Source organism: Neltuma alba, unplaced genomic scaffold (assembly GCF_004799145.2).
Source record: "Neltuma alba isolate B1F8T4 unplaced genomic scaffold, ASM479914v2 tig00012563_pilon, whole genome shotgun sequence".
NCBI classification, from domain to species: domain Eukaryota; kingdom Viridiplantae; phylum Streptophyta; class Magnoliopsida; order Fabales; family Fabaceae; genus Neltuma; species Neltuma alba.
In genome coordinates, this window is record NW_021637018.1 from 341,928 (window position 1) to 361,534 (window position 19,607).

Below are 19,607 nucleotides of genomic sequence, written 5' to 3' on the forward strand. Positions count from 1 at the left end.
TTTCCATGTGCGGTTTTTTATGCCGAAGTAATATGTCAATTGCAATTGTTAAACCTCTTATAATTCTCATGTTTATTGAATATTTGGTAACCATATATTTTTAATATTTTTTCAAGTACATGGGGCTAAACTAATCAAATTTATGATTTTAGATCTGAATATTGCAAAAGAGTGGGGTTGAAGAACTAGCGCATAAAAGATTAAAAATGAAATTACAGAACTGGGCTTTATGTTCCATTTCTTTACAAAAAAACAATTAAAGCAAGCAAGAGACCAATTGATCACAAAGCTTGCTACATATTTTTTTTTTTTTAATATACAGATATAGATTTAAAAATTTTCAAACATAGTGACTTTATATAAATAATCCTCCGGTCCTTAATATAGGACTCAATTCTTGAGTTGGTTTTGGTCCTAAATATAAGACCCATTTCTCATATTTATTAATTTTCTCTAAATTATCCCTATGGATACTCCCTCAACCATAACCAAGTAGAAGAGGGAGAGGGAATATTAAGAAAGATGATTATGGTGTTTTAGGAAAAATGTGTCACTTTTTTTATAATTAACTAACTTACCTAACTTTCTTAATCTAATCAAATTAATTAAATGGGTCTTATATTAAAAATCGGAGGAGTATTAAATAAGTCAGCGATAGAACAATGTTAATCTGGGTCATATCCACATTGGAAATAGCTAGGGCGGGAAATGAGAAACTCAGAAAAGCCTAATCTTGTTAGCTCCCGCCCAGCAACACTTGAACCCCTTTTGCCTCCGAAGAACCTATCAAACTGATCGTGCTCAAAACCTCACACTCTTCGCCCTGCCGCGAAAATGGTACCTTCATCTCGCTCCCTAATCCTACTGTCTTTGCACCTTCGTCTTTTAGATTAGTTGCATTTGTCGTTCGTTTGATTCAATTTTCTTGTTCCAGGTGAAATACTCGAGAGAGCCTGACAATCCCACCAAGTGTAAGTATTTTCAATTTTTCCCTTGCGAACTTTTATTGTTATTGTTGTTGATTTTCTTTGGCCATTATTGTGCGGTTATTGTATGGATAATGAAAGGGGGCGCTTTGTTTAAGTTGCACTCTCGGATTTGATGATTCGGAATCGCGCTTGAAATTAACATGACATGGGGCAATTGTTGACTCTGATCCCGTTATGCCATTGACACAGCATGCAAAGCCCGAGGTTTAAATCTCAGAGTTCATTTTAAGGTATATTCCGACTCAAATAAGACAATGTGGACACACTAAGTTAATGCATTTAACAACTTAATCCTTTATCTTTTCTATCATCAACAATGTTTGATTCGTCCTAGCTTCATATGCTCTTCATCTCTGCTTAGGACAGCACATTCTTCATGATCCCCCACCTGATTTTATTCCAATTTTGAAAGCTGATAAACATGGCACCGCCTATTCGAGGCTTTGTACCATCTGACGTAAAGTGGGGTCCTTGACCCGTTTTGTTACCCAGCAAAAAAAGATGTCTGATGCGTTTTGATGTTTCTCTGTCTCTATATTTTAACGTTGGACGGCAGCAGTAGGGTTTAGTTGTGGTTCGAATAGGTCTCTCTAAAATGTATAACTGCAGAGTAAACTTCTCCTTTCGGTAGAGAAGATATAATTACCGTAAATGATAAAATCCTTTCATTCGTAACGGAAAATAGAAAATGTTGGTTCATAATCACAATTCAGCAGTCGTGTTATATGGTAGACGTGTTTCCGGCATGGAATTGTGTAGGCAGAATATAGCTGAAAGAGTAAAACTATTCGTTGGTCCTCCTGTTTTCGGTGGAGGAATTATGTGTCCACATTTGTGCTGAATTCTGGGGTGCATCCATTCAATATGTGGATGTGAATTTTAACTTTTTGTGCAGAACACAAGGGAGACAGCCTTCGCAATCGGGAAGTTGCCCTTGGGAAAGGCTAAAAGGTATCTGGAAGATGTTACTGCTCACAGATAAGCAATTCCCTTTCGACTGTATTTTGGGGGAGTAGGTCGCGCTGCTCAAGCCAGAAACCGTCATTCACATGGTCAAGGACGCTGGCCTGTCAAATCCGCCAAGTTTATCCTTGATCTCTTGAAAAATGCTGAAGCGGAAGTAAGTTATATTCCCTGGTGGATTTTGGCATACAGATTATTTAACGATGTGAATGCGTACATCACACAAACGCATATTGAAATATTCCCCCGCGTAACTGTTACTGAATATCTGATCCACGTGCAGGTGAAAGGTCTTGATGCAGATGCACTATGCATTTCCCACATTCAGGTAAATCAAGATCGGAAACAGAGGCGCCGTACCTACCGTGCTCATGGGAGAATTAACCGTGAGTTTTCTTACTTCAATTTTCTATTTAAGGGGAAAAGAAAGTAGAGGATGAGAGTGTGGGAGTTAGGTCGTAGGTTTTACTGTATGGTATGTTTTCTTCCATTCTTTGTGCGTCGTACATGTCATCACCCTGCCACATTGAGCTGATCTTGTCTGAAAAGGAGGAGCCGGTCAAGAAGGAGGTACTCATTTATTTTCGTTGTTGTATTTTAAATTAGAAATTAGATTACATGTCGTAAAGTAATGATTAATTTAACGTGGCCCCTGAGGTGCTCATGGCTTTTGACAGTTCTGTCCGTTACTTGGCCATATGCCAATGACATAACCCATGTCACTTAATTACTACTATCGTGATGTTATAGGTATAGCTGAACTGATGCATCTTATTTTGCTCAGTGTTTGAATTGTTTAGGAATGTTTGAATAACAACAAAACTATATGAGTAATTTTATGATATAGGAAATAAAAATGTGAAAAAATTTATCTTAATTTACAAAAAAATATTTCAAAAAAGTACTCTTAACAATAGCCATAGATCCCCTGACTGTTAATTTTTTTATTTGGCCTCTTTGTCTAAGTGTCAACTCGCTGATGAAATTGTTATTAATCTCTTGTTACTGGTCTGTATGGTATTTGTTGTTCATATTTATTATAGGGTTAAATTACATTCATCGTTATAAAATATTTTTCCAATAATAGTACCTAATACTTGCTCAAAAAAAAAAAAGTACCTAATACTTTAAACTAATATAAAAATATTTTTTGGTAGTAATTAGTGTGCCAAACCGATGCATTGGACGCTATAAAGCTGGTTTTCTGAATGCTATTTACTCCTCCGATCCTATTTATAGAGTACGAAAAAAAATATTTTTTAATCTTATTTATAAAGTATTGAGAGAAATTTTTTATATGGATGTACAATTTTACCCCTCATTTATTATTGTATTGATTTTGTTTATATAAAATATAATATATACTCCCTCCGTCTCTTATTATAAAATTTAATTTTTTGAATAGGTTTGTTCCTTTTTATAAGATTCTTTTTGAATTTGTCTTAATATTTAATATATTATTATCTATTTTACCTCTAGTTTAATGCATTTAATAAATTTTTTTTTCATTTGTCTCATTATTACTCTCTCACATCTACCCATTTACATATAGGGGTGTAAAAAAATTGTATTTGCTTACATATTAATTGTTTTTAATTTATTTTAACTGTTTTCTTAAATCGCGTAATTTAGTTAAAAAGATTTTATAATAAGGAACAGAGTAGTATTAAATAGGAATAAAGTTAAAAAGTCATTAAATTTTAAATAAAAATTAATAAAATTTAGGATTTTTTTAATCTATATGATAGTAGAGTAATTTTTTACTATTACATACTCCCTTTGTTCCTTATTATAAGAGACAAATAACTAAATTACGTTGATAAAAAAACAGTTTAAAATTAGTTGAGGGCAATTAATATGTAAAAAGTATAATTTTTTTTCCAACAATGCTCTTATTAATAAGGAGAGAAATATGAAAGAGAATAATTAAATTATTAAAAAAAGAGAAGTGAGAGGAAGAAAGAATATGAGTTGGAGACAAATAAATAGGGGTAAAATAAAAAATCAAAAAAAAATAGAAACAACTTTTAAGTGTTTTTTATAAAAAACATACTATAAATATCAAATGTCTGTTATAATAAGTAACGGTGGGAGTATTTTTTAGTTGTTGACCGTAAGTAGTAGTAGTTTTCCGAGGTTCATTTGGTTGTTGAGTTGCGTTTGTGTCAATCAAAGCTGCGTTATGGCTGAACTGATGCATTGATCCGTGACGCAGCCCGAGACACAGCTGGCTCCCGGAGCCAAGAGCTCGTAGACCTGTTCACTCTGGCGCTTGTTCTTGAGATCCGCAGCTTCAGAATGATTGCGTTTTTTGTGTCCTTTAATTTTCATCAGCTCATTTGGGCTTGTACCTCTACACCTGGCATCCACAATTTCACATTGACGGCTCCCAATGATCCAATTTTGTTCCGTTGTTATCTTTCATGTACGGTATATCGATGTGAAGGATCTGGTTTCTGGACAGATACTGCTTCCTAGCTCCTAGTCTGTCTTGCGCTGAGTGCTGAACATTGAATTACTGGTGGTTCGACGGTTTCGCCATTAAAGTTGGGGCAGATTGGATTGTTGTTGGAAACCCAATAGGACCCGACAAAGAATTACTCGCCCAAATTGTTTTACAACGATCTTTTGACAACTTTATCTAAATTAAGAAATTGTTTTAAAATTTTTAAAATTATTTTCAAATAAAAAATTAATATTTTAGGTAAAATGTGTTATAAAGTGGAGGTCTGAGAAGTAGTAACATCTCTGCGTACAGATGTTAGTCTCTGCTTTATATATATAATATTTCTCCGATTTTAAATATATAATCTAACTGTTAAGTTAGATTTAGTTTTAAATATAAAATTTATTTTTCATATTTATTAAATTTTTTTAAATTATCCATATGATACTCTCTCAACAGTAATTAAATGTAAAAGAAAAAAAATATTAAGATAGATGATTATAATATTTTTAAGAAAAACATGTATATTTTTTATAATTAATCAACTTATTTAATTTTTTTAATCTAATTAATTAGTTAAATAAGTTTTATATTAACTGAATAAATAGTTATTGGTACTTATCGAGTTTAGAAGTTTTATAATTAAATATAAATAGCCAATGAAAAATATTAATACTTCAAGTGAAGCACTAAAGAGGAGGCAGTAACATCTCTGTGCACCGAATAAAACAGTCATGGTTCTTTCGTCAAGATACCATGAACCAGTCACCCCATGGAGTCCCGTGACTTGCTATGATGGTCACCTGGCCTAAAGAGATGCTGCCTCAACAATTTTCAGTCTGGCTTCAAGTGATGAAGCATTTAAAGCATAAAATTATATTCCGACCAGAGACTCACGTCTGGTATTGCCCAGGAAGGGAGCCGCTCTAACAAAAGAGATATACAAAATGACACCAACCGAAGACCATCCAACTAGTTTTCGTTTCCATATTCCAACAATGGATAGTATATGTCAGTTTCACTATCCTGCAGAGTCGAAAATGAAAAGAAAAAGGTACCTCAAAAAGCATCCTTAACACTTCAAGTTTTCGACCAAGCAAAAACAGAAAAGAAAAGAAAACATCCGACTCTTTTCATAGTTTCAGAAAGTGACAACTCGGTTAGACTCGCTAAAGGAATGGAAAGACGACTTATGACTCTGCTTATTACTCAACAGTTCAAACTTCAAGCTACCATGACAGCACAGTTACGAATAAAGGGGTTAAGCTTGGTGCCGCCGCCACATTCGATTTGCCTCCACTTCAGCTTCTCCATGGCTGGATCAGGGCTGCAAGTGTATATAGTCAAGGCTCGCTCCGAAGCCGACACAGAGGTTGCACCAATCAGAAGCAGCTCATTCCCCAGAGACTTGAATGCCACGCCCCAGCCTTTCTGAGCATCGGCTCTAACTGGAACTGGTCCCAGTTTCATCCACGAGTTGCTTTCCTTCTCGTACACCTTAAGCTCATTGGAACAGGCGTCCAACGAGTAAAGCTCGTTGTTGGCAACAGCGATCAGGGGTGGAGATTGTGAAATCGACAGAGGAATATCTTTCAGCATGTTTGGAACTAGAGTCCATGTTTTTGTCTCTTGGTCGAAGTACTCCCCACACTTGAGCTCTTTCTGGTTCTCGTCCAGTCCTCCCATTACATAGAACTTATTGTCCATGCAACAGCCTGAACAGAGCTTCCTCCTTCGGATCATATTAGGGAGGCGTTCCCAGGACTTGGTCTCTGAATCGTATTTCTCAGCAGAATTCAGGATCAGCTTACAGGTCTCTGTTTCAAGACCGCCTGCTATGAAAGCGAAGTTGCCACAGGTGGCCGAGGCAAAGAGACACCTTGGGGTGATCATGGAAGGGCCCTTGAACCATTGGTTTGCCGCTAACTCATATCGCCAAACAACAGCTCCTTCGATCTCTTTTCCAGAAACAAAAAGATGGGTCCCAGCAGAAAATGACTCTTTGTCTCCATACTCAAAATTGTAATCTGATGGAATGATAGGGAGCTTCCGGCGGGACTGGAATTTCCTGTCAAATGTCCACCAGTTCGTGTCTCCACTCGCAAGCATGAACACAGATGGCTCTTTGATTTTCATTTCTTTCCTGATTTTGTAGATTTCACCACTCTTAACCAGACTCAATAACCTCTTGTTCAGAAAGCCCAGTTTCCAGTACTCTGCTCTTGGAAATCTGGCAAAGACCACGTTTTCTAGCTCGTCGCTAAGGCACGGAACATACACATAATCTGCATCCTGAGATACTTCCTCAGGTGAACCCTCGCCGGCGTTCTCAAGAACCTTCATCTTCTCTGTGATAGGAGATTGTGGGAACTCGCCCAGAAGCTATCTCTTAGTATTCGGTACTTCTGAGAGGTACTGCTATTCTAGTGTACTTCCATTCCCCGCACTCAGATTCTCTTTGGATAAAGAAACTTTCTTTTCACCTTCTAGTTATGTACCTGTAAATGGGGGGTTAAAAAAAAAGTCAAGGGAAGGCATAAAGCATTGATCACTAGCTTGCACTTTGAGAATAAAAACACACCGAAGCATTTAATATTTGACTGACTCTTGAGTAGATTGGAACATTAAAATGAAAATGAAAACTAGACCCCTCAGAGTTTGAGCAGGGCTATTCCACACAACCAGAAGTAGAGGAGAACGGAAATTGAATTGCCCACTATGTTCGACATTTAAGTATCAATTTCTGTTTGAAGGGTTGTACAATCAAATCAAATTCAAAGGGAAAAACATAAAAAGCTGTAAATATTAACCTCGAGAACAGACAACAAACAGTATTAGAATTTAGAACATTATCTTCTACTGGACATAGTTTTGACTATCGAGGTGGCTGGAACTGAATCTCAATTATCCATAATTCCAAAGAGAAGGTTCCCCAGATGAGCATGGCCCGGGAATAAAAGCAACAAACTTTACATTCTGGGTTGATTACCGTTCAGAGATTAATAACACAATCGGGCACACTCTTGGAAGAAACAGGAGAGACTAGAGACTTCAAATTTGATTCAAAGTGGGAGATAAGGAAGCAGTGAAGCATTGGCTGCATGCCTTCCCTCAGAATCTCAGAGCCCAAAAATCAATCAACAACCGGTGGAGAATCCGACTCAAGCAAAGCAGCAAATAAATAAAATCATCTATCAACTCTTACAACAGAAAAGGAGCAGTTTGGCGAGGTTGCTCCTCTCTCCCTCTGCTCCTCGCAGCAGAGACATGTGAGCCTGAGGCTATATGAGAAGAGGGAGAGAGTGAAGAAGGAGAAGGAAAAGAAAAAAGGGGGAAAAAAAAAAGGCTATGAGGCCATTGAAGCGGAGAAAAGAGAGAAAGAGGGTACATGAAGACACCCACTATTTGCTGGAAAATGGTGCTTAGTTTAGCAGGAGGGGTTTGGTCCTTGGGAATTAAAATAGAGAGAGTGAGTATCATGATCAACCACACCAACAACAGAAGAAAGCATTATTTTATTACCCAATTCAGATAAAGGAAGAAAGAAGTTTGCAGCTTAGAGAACTGTGCTTTGCCAGTGGCTGAGCTTCCCATGTTGCTTCAGCAGTCCGATGTGAGAAAAGAAAGAAATCAAATGGGGGCAATGAAACTTTCTCTGCTCCTTTGCTTTCTCTTTCTTCATTAATTTATACTAATTGCTCACTTACTCCCTCGTTTCAAGAATCAAATTTTATTCTAATTTAATATGCCACTTAATGTAAATTAATCAAATTTTATTTTAATTTAATATGCCACTTAATGTGGATTAAGTGCCCCGTTTACCAGGTAAGTAGTGTCATGTGCTTTCTACTACTCCACCACCTCACCATTTTTTCGTCTTTCATTTTCCTTCCGTTAACCATTTGATAATCAAAGGAAACCACCAGTCAATGGTCTAAACAAGACAAATTGAATTAAATTACATTTAATAGCCTCCTAAGTTCGCTTGAAACACAGAGATAATTTGTGTTCAAGAATTTTGAATTTTGAGTACTGAAATAACAAGAAAAGGTAGAGGACAGAAGATGGCTGTACTAGAATAGATCCCTAAGCCAAGGTTAATAAAAACGATCATGGTAAATCTTCAATAAGAAAACAGAGTGTGTAGATTTATCATCTATCACCGCAGTGTAACATTGTCTGGATTTCAGAACAATATCACTTTATCTAATGACTCAGTTCAACAAGAGACTATGAATTAAAATGAACAATTAAAATCCTAATGACTAAATTCAAAATAAAATTGAAAAAGAAAATCACAAGAGCGTAGGTTGTTCAGGGGGGACAGAGGGGGGATCTAAAAGGTGAAGGATTCTCCAATCACACTCACAGAAATGCACTTGATGAATAAGGAAGGGCCACAATAACCTTGTCATGGACCACTAGCCTCAGTTTATAGTGGCATCTTCCATTTAATTAAAATAAAATTTAAAAAACTTGGGTGCCGCCCCTATTCATTTCACTGCTAAATTTAACACTTAAACTTTTAACAGAAGGAATTTAATCTCCAAGGGGAACAAGATACCATATCACTATTAGTGGACCCAGATGCTGTAGTCTTTGTTCTTTTCTTTTGGAAATGGAGTCACCAAATTAGATACCCTTCAATACCATTACACTCATTACTTATATATATATATATATATATATATATATATCAGTATAGCGTAAGTGCTTTTTAATAGTGTCGCAGCAGAAACACAGCCATCAAACAACAAACAAACAATTAATTAATTAATTAATGCAGAAGAATATGAATTTGAATCGTGGTGAAATGTTAGCACACAATGGTACTTTCCTTTGTAGAGGAATAAATAATATCTTTTGTTGTTTTTTCTTTTCCGGCTCTGCAGGTTTTTAATGTTTATGTTTTGGGGTCTTGACGAAGATCTGCCGTGGAATGCACAAGCTTTTTAATTAAAGCTGCTTCATTTATAAATTATAATGCAAGCCCATCTTCTTTCTCTTAACTCTAAAAACATTATACTTTCACTTTGTGCTCTAATGATATACTTACACACTGGACATATAAATAATTATACATATAAAGCAGAAAGGGATGTGAGTGCCTTCACCTTTTTCAGATGTAGTTGCCATATTCCTTCCAACCCCTTTTATTTATAAAAACAAATTTTAAAAAAAGGTTTAAACTTTAAACATCACTCCCCTCCTCACATATAAATACATAAATATGATGTAATTTCTCAAGTACAAGGACAAAACAAACAATCCTTGAGAATAAAATATATAAAGGAATAAATAATTTAATCTACTGCATCAGGGTCCTACACACACACATATATATATTCAGTCCTTTCTAATCAAGATTAATAATTCACTACAGGGTTAGTTAATTTAATGACCACGAATTGGAAAGAAAGATGCTATGTCTTAGCCCTGCTAAGTGGGAGTCGATTGGCATACTGAAACAGTCTTCGTTTTATAATATTCTTCTGTTTACCCTAACCAATTTATTTAAATCTCTAGGGTTACATGTCGTGATTCCACAGCAACAGTGTGGTGGATTTTACTTTTCATATTTAATTTATTGAAAAGCACTTTGATCCGCCAAAGGCTTAAGCTGCACTGTATATACAAAGGTTGATCGGTCCACAGCCCACAGAAAACTGAAGGGAATAAGCTATGTGTTTTCACTGTATATAAACACACACACACACACACACACTCACAACAACGTACCTACACATTCTCTTTCAAGCATACTATTGCTTTTGAGGAGGATTCATTAAACTATGTCTTTTGGAGGTCATTGATCCGAAAGGTCACTTTTTGGGTTGATATATATGTGCATCTTCCTATGTTTTAAATATGGGCAGGAAAAAAAGATTGATCTTTTGAATAGTAGCTTCACGAATGGGACTGGCACAGAGAGGTGATCAGACGCTGGGAAAAGTGGATTTACAGCACTGAGTCGCGTTTCTTCATGCAGTGAATCCCACATGATCTCTTGCGAAAGATGAAGGAATAGAGAGATAAGAGAATAGGTTAGCTTTTAACTTTACTGCCTAGGATTTACAGTATCGTCACTTGCTCATATTTAGTTTGTTTTCTCCTTTGAAAAAACAATCCCAGATTATTTTTTAAGGAGGAAATATAACTCCTGTTCGTGTGTACAGTGTATTTTGATGAGGTTTACGTGTCGGAGGAATTGGTTCTGGTACAGTGTGTTGGTGGGGATCAGAGAATAAATAAGTGTACTCTCTGAGTTGTTATTATATTAGGTGTGCTCTTTTCTCATATAAAACCCATGTGCACTATTGGAGAAAATTGGAGTTTCGTTCGAGTCCTCTTCAGCCATCCATCTAATCTTTTATGAGGACAATTTTTTTGGATATCTCCAACACGTAAATTTTAAAATCCAACCCAATCAGTTGGTTTGATTAAAAAAGATAATGAATTGGTAGTGCAAAATGTGTGAGGAAATTTAAGGAGTAAAGAATAAGAGATTTGATCTATCAACAATCAATAAAAACTAAAACTTAGTGATGTGATCGGTCCTGCTAATGTACTTAATGTATCAAAGAAATAAAAAATGAATAAAACAATAGACCTTAAAACTTAGGAATTAGAGTATACGCAAGTCCTTCTTTATGGAGGGTGCTTTTAAGGATATCTCCAAAATATAATTTTTAAAATGGAACCAAACCTTTTTGTTTGATAATAAGGTTAAGCTACAAATTTATTCTAAAATTTTTTACTTATAAGTGCTGAGCACGAGATAATGTTTTAGGGTGCAAATTTTACCTAAAAGATTGAAATTGTAACAATATTGTCTATTAATAAATTTAAATGCTATGTTAGGTTTTTAATAGTATGGGATAATATCTTCATGATTTTAAACTATTGAGACAAATTTGCACTGAAAAAACTTCTAGATGCTAAATGTTTTTAGATTAAGACTTTTGGAATAAATTTGTATTGTAACTCATGATTAAAAAAAAAAACTCAGTGTGAAATGGGTACTAAGCATGAAAGAAATTTAAATTGGATGAAACAGATTTTGAGATGTAAGAATGAGAAGTCATTCAAGTCCTCCTTGTTCCATCCATAATCCTTCATGGAGAACATTTTTTCTTATGGATATCTCCAAGACAAACTTTTTTAAAATCAAACCAATTGAGTTGATTTGATCAAAAAATAATAAATCAGTGCTTGATCCAGCCACGAAAAGATAGATCGAAATCGAAGGAATAAAGAACTGGTTAGATCTATCAACAATCAATAAAAGTTGGAAGCCGATCATCTGATAGGTTCGGTTGATCTACTTAATGCACTGAGCAAATTAGGGGGGATGGAACGAACCATGAGATTTTGGGAAATGGAGGTATTCAAATCTCCCTTAAGCCATCCAATGTCCTTTATAGAGGACACTTTTTCTCATAAATGTTGCAAAAACATGATCTTGGCAAATCGAATTAAAAAAGTGTTTAGGTGAAACCAAATCACAATTTTAAAAATAATTTTACGATATGTAAAGTAAGTATATAAGAAAAATTTTATTTCAATTTGCATAAATGTACTTTTAAAGGACGCTTTCGGAGGAAACCAAATCTAATAATAAAAGGATGGACCAAGATCAAGGGAATAAAGAATAGGTTAGATCTATCAAGGTTTATTTAATGCATGAAAATTTTTTTTAAAAAAAGGGAACAATCCTTGAGATTTAGGAATTGGAGGGCGTTCAAATCCCCCTTAAGTCATCCATAATTATTTATGGACAATACTTTCATCTAGGAGCTTCATGGAAGCATAATTTTCAAAAGATTGATCCAAATCAATCGATTTGTTAAAAGAATTAATGAATTGCTGCTTGATTGAGTAATGAAAGGATGAATCAAAATCATATGAATACAAAATCGATCAGATCTATCAACAATCAGTACAAGTCAGACATAAGTGATTTGATGGATTTTGCTAATCTACTTAATGCATGAAAGAAATGAAAAAGGGACGAAACGAACCTTGAGATTCAAGAAAAGAGTGATTTGTTTCTTGCAATTCGTTGCCTGCCTCTGCTATACCTAGCTTTACTAAGAACACGAGCAAGAGAGAACACTGAGAAGAGAGTTGAGAGCGACCTTGTGATAGAAGGAGTAGAATTGAGATGCTTTAATAAGGGAGAGTGGAATAGCAAGGATGTTAATGCCATTTATTAACTCATTAATGTTATAAATGTCAGTAAATATGTATCGGGCGGTGCATTGACGAAGAGAGAATCCAAAGGATATTGATGCGTATCGTGCGGTTCAAGCAATCATATTTTATGAAAAATAGTTTCTAGAAGGTGTTGAGGTGCAAATTTGCCTCAAAAATTTTTATTCGGGAGTACCGAACATGCGAAAGTTATTTTTTTAATGCGAATTTGCTCAAAAAGTTTAAAGTTATAACAATTTTGCCACTTAATGTTAAAAAACTAACATTGACCAACGATTGTCTACTAACAAGGTCTTTACATTGGACTAGGATTTGAACTATCGACTTTGTAATTTATAAGTAGACTCCTTACTAACTGGACCAATGTTTGTTGGCAGTATCTTTTTCTTATGGGTACATAAACAACCTAACTTTAAAGTAATTAGACCCGGGCAATTGAACATATGGGCAAATTTGTGTGGGCTGGATTTGGATGGAACCTGCCCTAGCTTTTTTTGGGCTTAAGAATAAAGAACAAAACGTCGTTTTTGTGATAATAAACAACCCAACTTTAAAGTAGCTAGTGTAGGGCTATCGAACATATGTGCAAAGTTGGATAGAACTCTTCCCCAAACCAAAACAAAAATTGGATGGAACCAAAGGCCAAAAACACGGGTTGACGGAAACTTGGGCAATTACTGAAATAGCCCACTTATTGAGAGGCATTTACTACTTCTAGGCCCATAATTTCACTGAATTCCGGTAGTCCAATCAATAATAAAATATTTCTCGTATAAAAAACAACATAACATATTGCTTAATTTGTTTATTTGCAAGATTATTTTAAATTCAAATTTTCAATTTTTTATAAATTTATTTTTTAAATATTATACATATATTAATAGTTAATAAATTTATTTTCAACATATTTCGATGACAAATAATAATTATTAAAATTAATTCAAGAATTAAGGAATGACAACATGTACAAATTACAATACATATGCATGTCAAAAGATGATTACCCTATGTGGGTGTAGCCACAAAAATTGATTAATGAGTTAATGCCCAAATAAAATAAAGGCGAAAAGTGAAGGAGCATTTCTTCAAGAAAAAAGGCGAAGTACAAGTGTTTTCTTTTTGCCACCACAGCCCCATCACGATACCAACGAACGCAGCGATGGCAGCCTCATCCTCTTTCAGCAATTTCCTCTCATTTATCTTGCCCTCAAAACCACCACCTCCCAAGACGCCACCACCTTCCCAACTGAATCTCCCTTCTTCTTCCTCTTCCTCTTCCTCTTCTTCTTCTCGATTTTCCTCTCAGACTCACAAGTCCCCCGACAGCTACGCTCCGCTTGTGGCTGAAGATGACGGAAAGCATAATTCTTGCTTATCGGCGGAGTTATCCTCTGTCATATGCCCCTCTCTGGCTTATTCCAACACTCTCTTCTTCAAATCAGCCTACAATGTGCAGGTCATCGTTGGGGAGAACGAACCCGAAGAGAGGCTCCTCAACAGGTTCCGTAGAGAGGTCATGAGGACTGGTCTCATTCAGGAATGCAAGCGCAGGAGGTTCTTCGAGACTAAGCAGGACGAGAAGAAGCGCAAGTCCCGTGAGGCTGCCAAGCGCAACCGCAGAAGGTTCGCCCTTTTTGTTTTCGCGTTTTGCTTTCTTACTTTCTGTTAAATTGGAGATAGAGTGAGGATAATTGATTTCTGGTTAAAAGAAGAGAAGGAAAAAAAAAAGATGTCTAGTTGCTAGGTTGATAACTTGGATTCGATGGATTGTTAAGGATTGGCCTTTTTTTGTGAAATTCTGCGTTTTATTTAGTGGTCTTACTTTGTGATGGCAATTGAAAGCAATTGTGGCATACGCGATAGATTCTTAAATGTATTGTAGATAAGATCATAAGAAGGTAGTGACGGCTGCAGTTGACAATATTTGGCTAATCTAGAATATTGTTACTTGCTACTGTGGAAATTCTTGGGCATGTGATACTCTGAACTGTATATGATAGATGTTCTCTTTGAAATTTAATAATAGTTATTCGTTTTGTCAAAACTGGGGAACTAGAGATGGGCTTGGGTGAAAGATGCGAAGTTGTTCTCTTTTTCTCCAATCTTCATTGGCTGCCTCACTAATATGTCTTGGACTATCATTGAAAACTTGTGTCTGACTTGTATCGATTTCAGGCCACGTCCATCAAGATTCTCAACAGAGAGTAAGCCGGAAGTCCCCACAACAACCAAGAAGGATGAGGATGACGATAACTGGGATCTGCCCGAAGACACTCCATACTGACCTCATTATCTCCTACTTCTGTAAACACCTTCAAATTTGATTTGGAGAGGCCTTTTCCAGCGTGTAAGTTCTATGTAGAAAACTTGTTCCTCGGACTGAGTTAGCGGATAATTCCATTTATGTTTTTGTTGGATAAAATGCATTTTAATTTTTCGATTTGTGCATCAACTTTTCCCCATTTGGTACTTTTGAATTCTGGCGTCAACTTGAAATTTCTCTATGCTGCATCAATGAACAGTCTTGTAAAGTGCTTATAAGACAAGGAGGAAAGATCACAAGTAGGATATACAGGGTACAACTGAAATAAGCTTTATTAGAAAAGAAGGGAAAATCACAAATAGGTTTCGCTGGTGTTCATTTTAAATGCATTCTTGGAGGTCATGGAAGTTAGAGATACGCCAAATTTATAGCAGGATGTATCTTTGGAGAGGAGAATATTGTATTTCATATTTGTTACAGTGCCATTGATACCCTGCAAAATCACGTCAAGAAAGACTACAGCAATGCTTTGTCTGCTCCTTACGTGTCTAGGTTGATGGTATTTTTCACTCTTGGTAAGGAGGGTAGCAAGTTCATGGGAATTTAGGAATTTTTGAAATCCCAGACACATCAGGGCTAAAGTAAATTGACTAATGTGTTATAAAAGTACTGGACAATGGTTAGGTACTTAGTTATGGGAATTTAGGAATTTTCTCCTTTGGTTTTGGACGAGTCCATGCCTGTGCTGCAGCGATTCATGCTAAATGATCAAGAATTCAGGATTAGGCGACGCCAAGGTTGAAGAAGCTGAGACGTTGTGCAGTTGTCATATTGAACGGGCCTAGTTGGGTTGGGCTTAAGCCCAGTGAACTTTTAAGTGTGCCTCTCAGCTTAAGCCTAAGCCCAAACCGTCTTATTTGTTGGCCCTTCATAAGCTAGGAATGGGCCCAAGCTTATGGCATAACCCAACTTATGATGTGTGTGTCCAGGGTCAGGAAGAGCTTGTAGTCAATAAGAAGGAAGGTGAATGCCACCAGAGTCTTAATGATTTTTTTTTTTTTTTTGTTGGAATAAATGTCAGGGACCTTATGGTTAATTTAGCTAAAATTTTGATTGTTGATAAAGTACAATAGTGTCGTGCAATTTATGTAGTCAACTCTACCTAGTGTAATAAAACTTGCTGCTGTTAGAATGAAAGTGCAGTTCATGGTTCTAACGTTGGTCAATCTCCGTGATTTGGTTGGGGCTGTATGGAAGGGAAGTAGGGCCAATAGTTTGAATTCATCTCTCGTGCCACTCAAATTCAATGATCTACTGTCCATACTAAAACAGCTGATCTAAGGATATAACATGATGAAAGTCCTTCCTGTTTCCCTTCTGCAGCTTACCAACTGCAATGCAACAATGCAAATAAATTTTTGCAAGGAGTTTGAGACGAAGTTGTACACTACTTTTTTTATGAATCCTTTGAAACTCTTGCGCACATGGACCTTCCAACTCATACTGTGTTAGTATTCTTGATCTTGACGGCCCATATGCAATATTTGTTTTGTTTATTGGTTGCTCTTATCTCATAATGCATGAGATGGTTCAATAACCATTTGAATGTTTACATCTTGATGGTGGTGAAAAGGATATTTATCTGATTAGAGCATGTCCGAAGGTGGTTGAAAACATCATCTAGTCGGTCATCCGATATCACAAGTAGTTGAATCTATTCAGGCAATTATATATTTAAATAAGTGTTTTGACGGATGATACCTTATAGTGTTTGTTTTCCATACCTGGACCACTTTCCACCTCATCAGGATAAACACGCATCACAATAATATTACTGTATATAGGTGCCAAGGGAAGAGACTAGTTCTTCTCCTTCATCAGGATCGATCGTCATGGGTGTAGGCATGTTCCCCATGTTCTTCTTTTGATTTTGGGAAGATTATGGAAATTAATGATTTGTGCTTTCTTGTTTTGTGTGTTAACAGTTTGTACAGCTTACATGTGGTATTTGCTTACGAAATGATTATTTTCCATTGAAAAATTGGTTTTCCTCTGAGCTCAGAAATCTCCTCCTCCTCCTTCACGAATTTAGGATCTATAATAATTCTTGTTATCCATGTTGGTGATATTTTAAGGCGTCATGTTTTAGGCTTCATATCCTTCTTTTTGCATCTTGCTTTCTCCTATTAATTATTCTTAAAGTCATTGGTAACCGGCCATAAATTAAATAATCATTTTCAAAGATATAATTTATAAGGCGCCATGTTTTTGGACATCTCATAAAATAAAACAGGTTGGATTTAATTATGTTTAGACAATTTGACAAATACTGGTATTGGCCTCATCATGTTTCTCCTGATAGAGATGTCGTCCAGATCTCTGAAAATTGTGCGCTTTTCAAAATCAACATTATTATGAATTGCGATCACGTCAAAGTATAAACACACACACTTCCTCTGATCATATAAATATATATATATATATAACCTTTTAGAAGGTTTTCTGGATGGATTTTACACAATTTTAAAAGCATTGATTATTTGTTTTCTCTAAATACTTTTAACTATAAGCCTAAAAACGCCCTTATTTAATAAACTTTATTCAGGAAGGATAATTTTAGAAGATGATGGAAAAAATCGACGTACGTAGTGAAAGTAACTAAATTTGTTATGAGAAGGAGCAAATGAAGTAGTATATGCTTCTGCCGGTTTTTATTATAATTTTTAAATAACTAATTTATGGATAATTAACTGTTAGTTAAAATTAGTTAAAAGTAATAAATATGTTAAAAATATAATTTTGTTTTCAAATATGTCTTTATAGTAAATAAGAAAAATGAAAAGAGAATGTATGAAAAATGTGACAAGAGAGGCTATGATAAAAGAGAGAAAATAAATAATTAAAATTAAAATCATAAAAAAAAATACATTAAATGTTAAAACAAATATCAAATTAAAATCTATAAAATGAATCTTTTTTATTTTTTGTGAATTTGAAGCCCGTAAATGGAATCGGAGTATTAATCAAGCACAATAGGATATATTCCTTGAAATTGGCTGAAGTCTGAAACAAGATAGATGAATATAATTACTTAACATAGCTAATCGTTGGAAACTCAGGTCAAAGTATCAATATTCAATAACCAGCGTGGAGAATGATTTAGCTTGATTTTTGTGCACATCATTGATTGATTATTTAACCAAAAAGGCACTGTCACATGGGTACGTGAAATGATGCAAGAATAATATTTTTTTTTCACCACTACGATATTATTATGCCCTAGTGATTATTCAGATGGCACCCATAAATGATCATGCCCCGGGATATTTTATGTGATAATGACGGGGTTTAATGCGAGTGGGGAATTTAAAACCCCCAGAAACCATCCAAACAAAAAATAATGCTTATTGATTGAAGTTAATTAGATATTTATTGAAAGGCAAACCGTGTTGATCCGAAGATATTTTGGCTGATACATTATTTTACCCAGGATGACGTGTCCTTCCATTGGAAATGCACACAGTAACACAGACAGATCCAACAGTAACATAATGGACAAAGGAATGTTTTCTTCTTTAACTCGTGTGTGAGATCACGACGCTCTAAAACTACGCTAATTACTTAGGATTCCACCCAATTACCATATCGATGCACTGCATGACACAATCAATAATCCCCATTCTCTGGGAGGGGTAATTTGGGAATTCAAAAACTTGGGTACCTTCTTCCCTGTTGAAAGTGAAGAGTCATCTTCCTTATATCACTCAGACCTAAGATCAGACTGACGACTCATTCCAAAAAAAAAAAAAAAAGGATCGGACTGACGTTAATCGTTTCTGTTTGGTAAGTGCAGAGGTGACTATAGATAAGCCCAACCGAACGCCTGGTGATCCAAGATTCCAAGTGGTATGGTGGTAGTCACACGCATAGATATATAGTATAGGTAGGATAGGAAATATATGTTATATTATTATAAATGATAAGAATGAGAGACAATATTAATGAGAATAGGGGGGGAAAAAAGAAAAGAAAAGGAACTGAAGGGAAATGCAGGGCCCATATCTACAAAGCAGATCTAACAATAATTTTAGAGGACAATGACAGAATCGAAGATGAACACGACAATAATTCACGTTCGTGTTTTCCAAATTCTTTTTTTTGTCATGCAAGGTCCTCCGAGATAAGATCGACCATTTCATCTCTATAATTTATGCAGGTATTCATCATAGAGAAGAAAGATGATACCGCGGAATATTCAACATCATAATTCATAACACGGGTTTGATTGCATGATACCGTGGCATATGTCTTCTTTAATCATTATATATATACTCCTCCGGTCCTAATTATAAGACCCAATTGACTTATTTGAGGAGATTAAGGAAGTAAGTTAAGTTGGTTATTTATAATAAATAAGTGTTATTATTCCTAAAATATTCTTGCTAATTAAGTATATTGGCTAAAACTATCATTATTAGAAGGATTATCTTGGAAAAAAATGCATAAATATAAGAGAGAAAATAGATTGGGTCTTATAATTAGGACCAAATAAAAAGTCAAATTGGGTCTTATAATAAGGACCGGAGGAGTATAAGAAAGAAAAAGAGAAAAATGACAAAATTAATAACGTGTGTGTGTGTGTAGTGTGCATGCCATTCCGAAGCTCATTTCTCAAAGTTATGCGATAACTTGACATCGTCAAAACTTGGACCACTCTTCCTCTTCAATGGTG

At 35.4% G+C, this 19,607-nt stretch overlaps 2 protein-coding genes and 1 pseudogene across 7 annotated transcripts; 2 read left to right on the plus strand and 1 right to left on the minus strand.

Annotated features, from left to right (window-relative positions):
• Positions 1-796: 796 nt before the first annotated feature.
• LOC114728649 (60S ribosomal protein L17-2-like) lies at positions 797-4,417 on the plus strand (annotated as a pseudogene).
• Positions 4,418-5,360: 943 nt separating this feature from the next.
• LOC114728609 (F-box/kelch-repeat protein At3g27150) lies at positions 5,361-8,046 on the minus strand. Of its 4 annotated transcripts, none has more exons than XM_028915525.1 (2): positions 7,921-8,046; positions 5,361-6,896 (listed from the first exon to the last, which is right to left on the minus strand). In XM_028915525.1, exon 2 carries the CDS (start codon positions 6,739-6,741, stop codon positions 5,623-5,625), a length of 1,119 nt encoding a protein of 372 aa, XP_028771358.1. In that variant the 5' UTR covers positions 6,742-6,896; positions 7,921-8,046; the 3' UTR covers positions 5,361-5,622. The 4 variants fall into 4 exon arrangements, with proteins under 4 accessions (XP_028771358.1, XP_028771359.1, XP_028771356.1 ...); XM_028915526.1 differs by lacking the exon at positions 7,921-8,046 and adding an exon at positions 7,604-7,761; XM_028915523.1 differs by lacking the exon at positions 7,921-8,046 and adding an exon at positions 7,388-7,761.
• Positions 8,047-13,734: 5,688 nt separating this feature from the next.
• On the plus strand, positions 13,735-16,396 carry LOC114728610 (30S ribosomal protein S21, chloroplastic). Of its 3 annotated transcripts, none has more exons than XR_003738680.1 (3): positions 13,735-14,235; positions 14,788-14,959; positions 16,259-16,396. XR_003738680.1 is itself a non-coding variant. In XM_028915527.1 (2 exons), exons 1-2 carry the CDS (start codon positions 13,772-13,774, stop codon positions 14,894-14,896), a joined length of 573 nt encoding a protein of 190 aa, XP_028771360.1. In that variant the 5' UTR covers positions 13,735-13,771; the 3' UTR covers positions 14,897-15,089. The 3 variants fall into 3 exon arrangements, 1 of the variants encoding a protein (XP_028771360.1); XR_003738681.1 differs by lacking the exon at positions 16,259-16,396 and adding an exon at positions 15,310-16,087; XM_028915527.1 differs by lacking the exon at positions 16,259-16,396 and having other exon boundaries at positions 14,788-15,089.
• The last annotated feature ends 3,211 nt before the right edge of the window (positions 16,397-19,607 follow it).

Bases quoted from the DNA above. Each gene is read 5' to 3' on its own strand.
- LOC114728609 (XM_028915525.1), bottom strand. From the start codon at position 6,741: ATGAAGGTTCTTGAGAACGCCGGCGAGGGTTCACCTGAGGAAGTATCT.
- LOC114728610 (XM_028915527.1), top strand. From the start codon at position 13,772: ATGGCAGCCTCATCCTCTTTCAGCAATTTCCTCTCATTTATCTTGCCC. The intron at 14,236-14,787 runs GTTCGCCCTTTT...TATCGATTTCAG, and splicing joins GCCAAGCGCAACCGCAGAAG to GCCACGTCCATCAAGATTCT.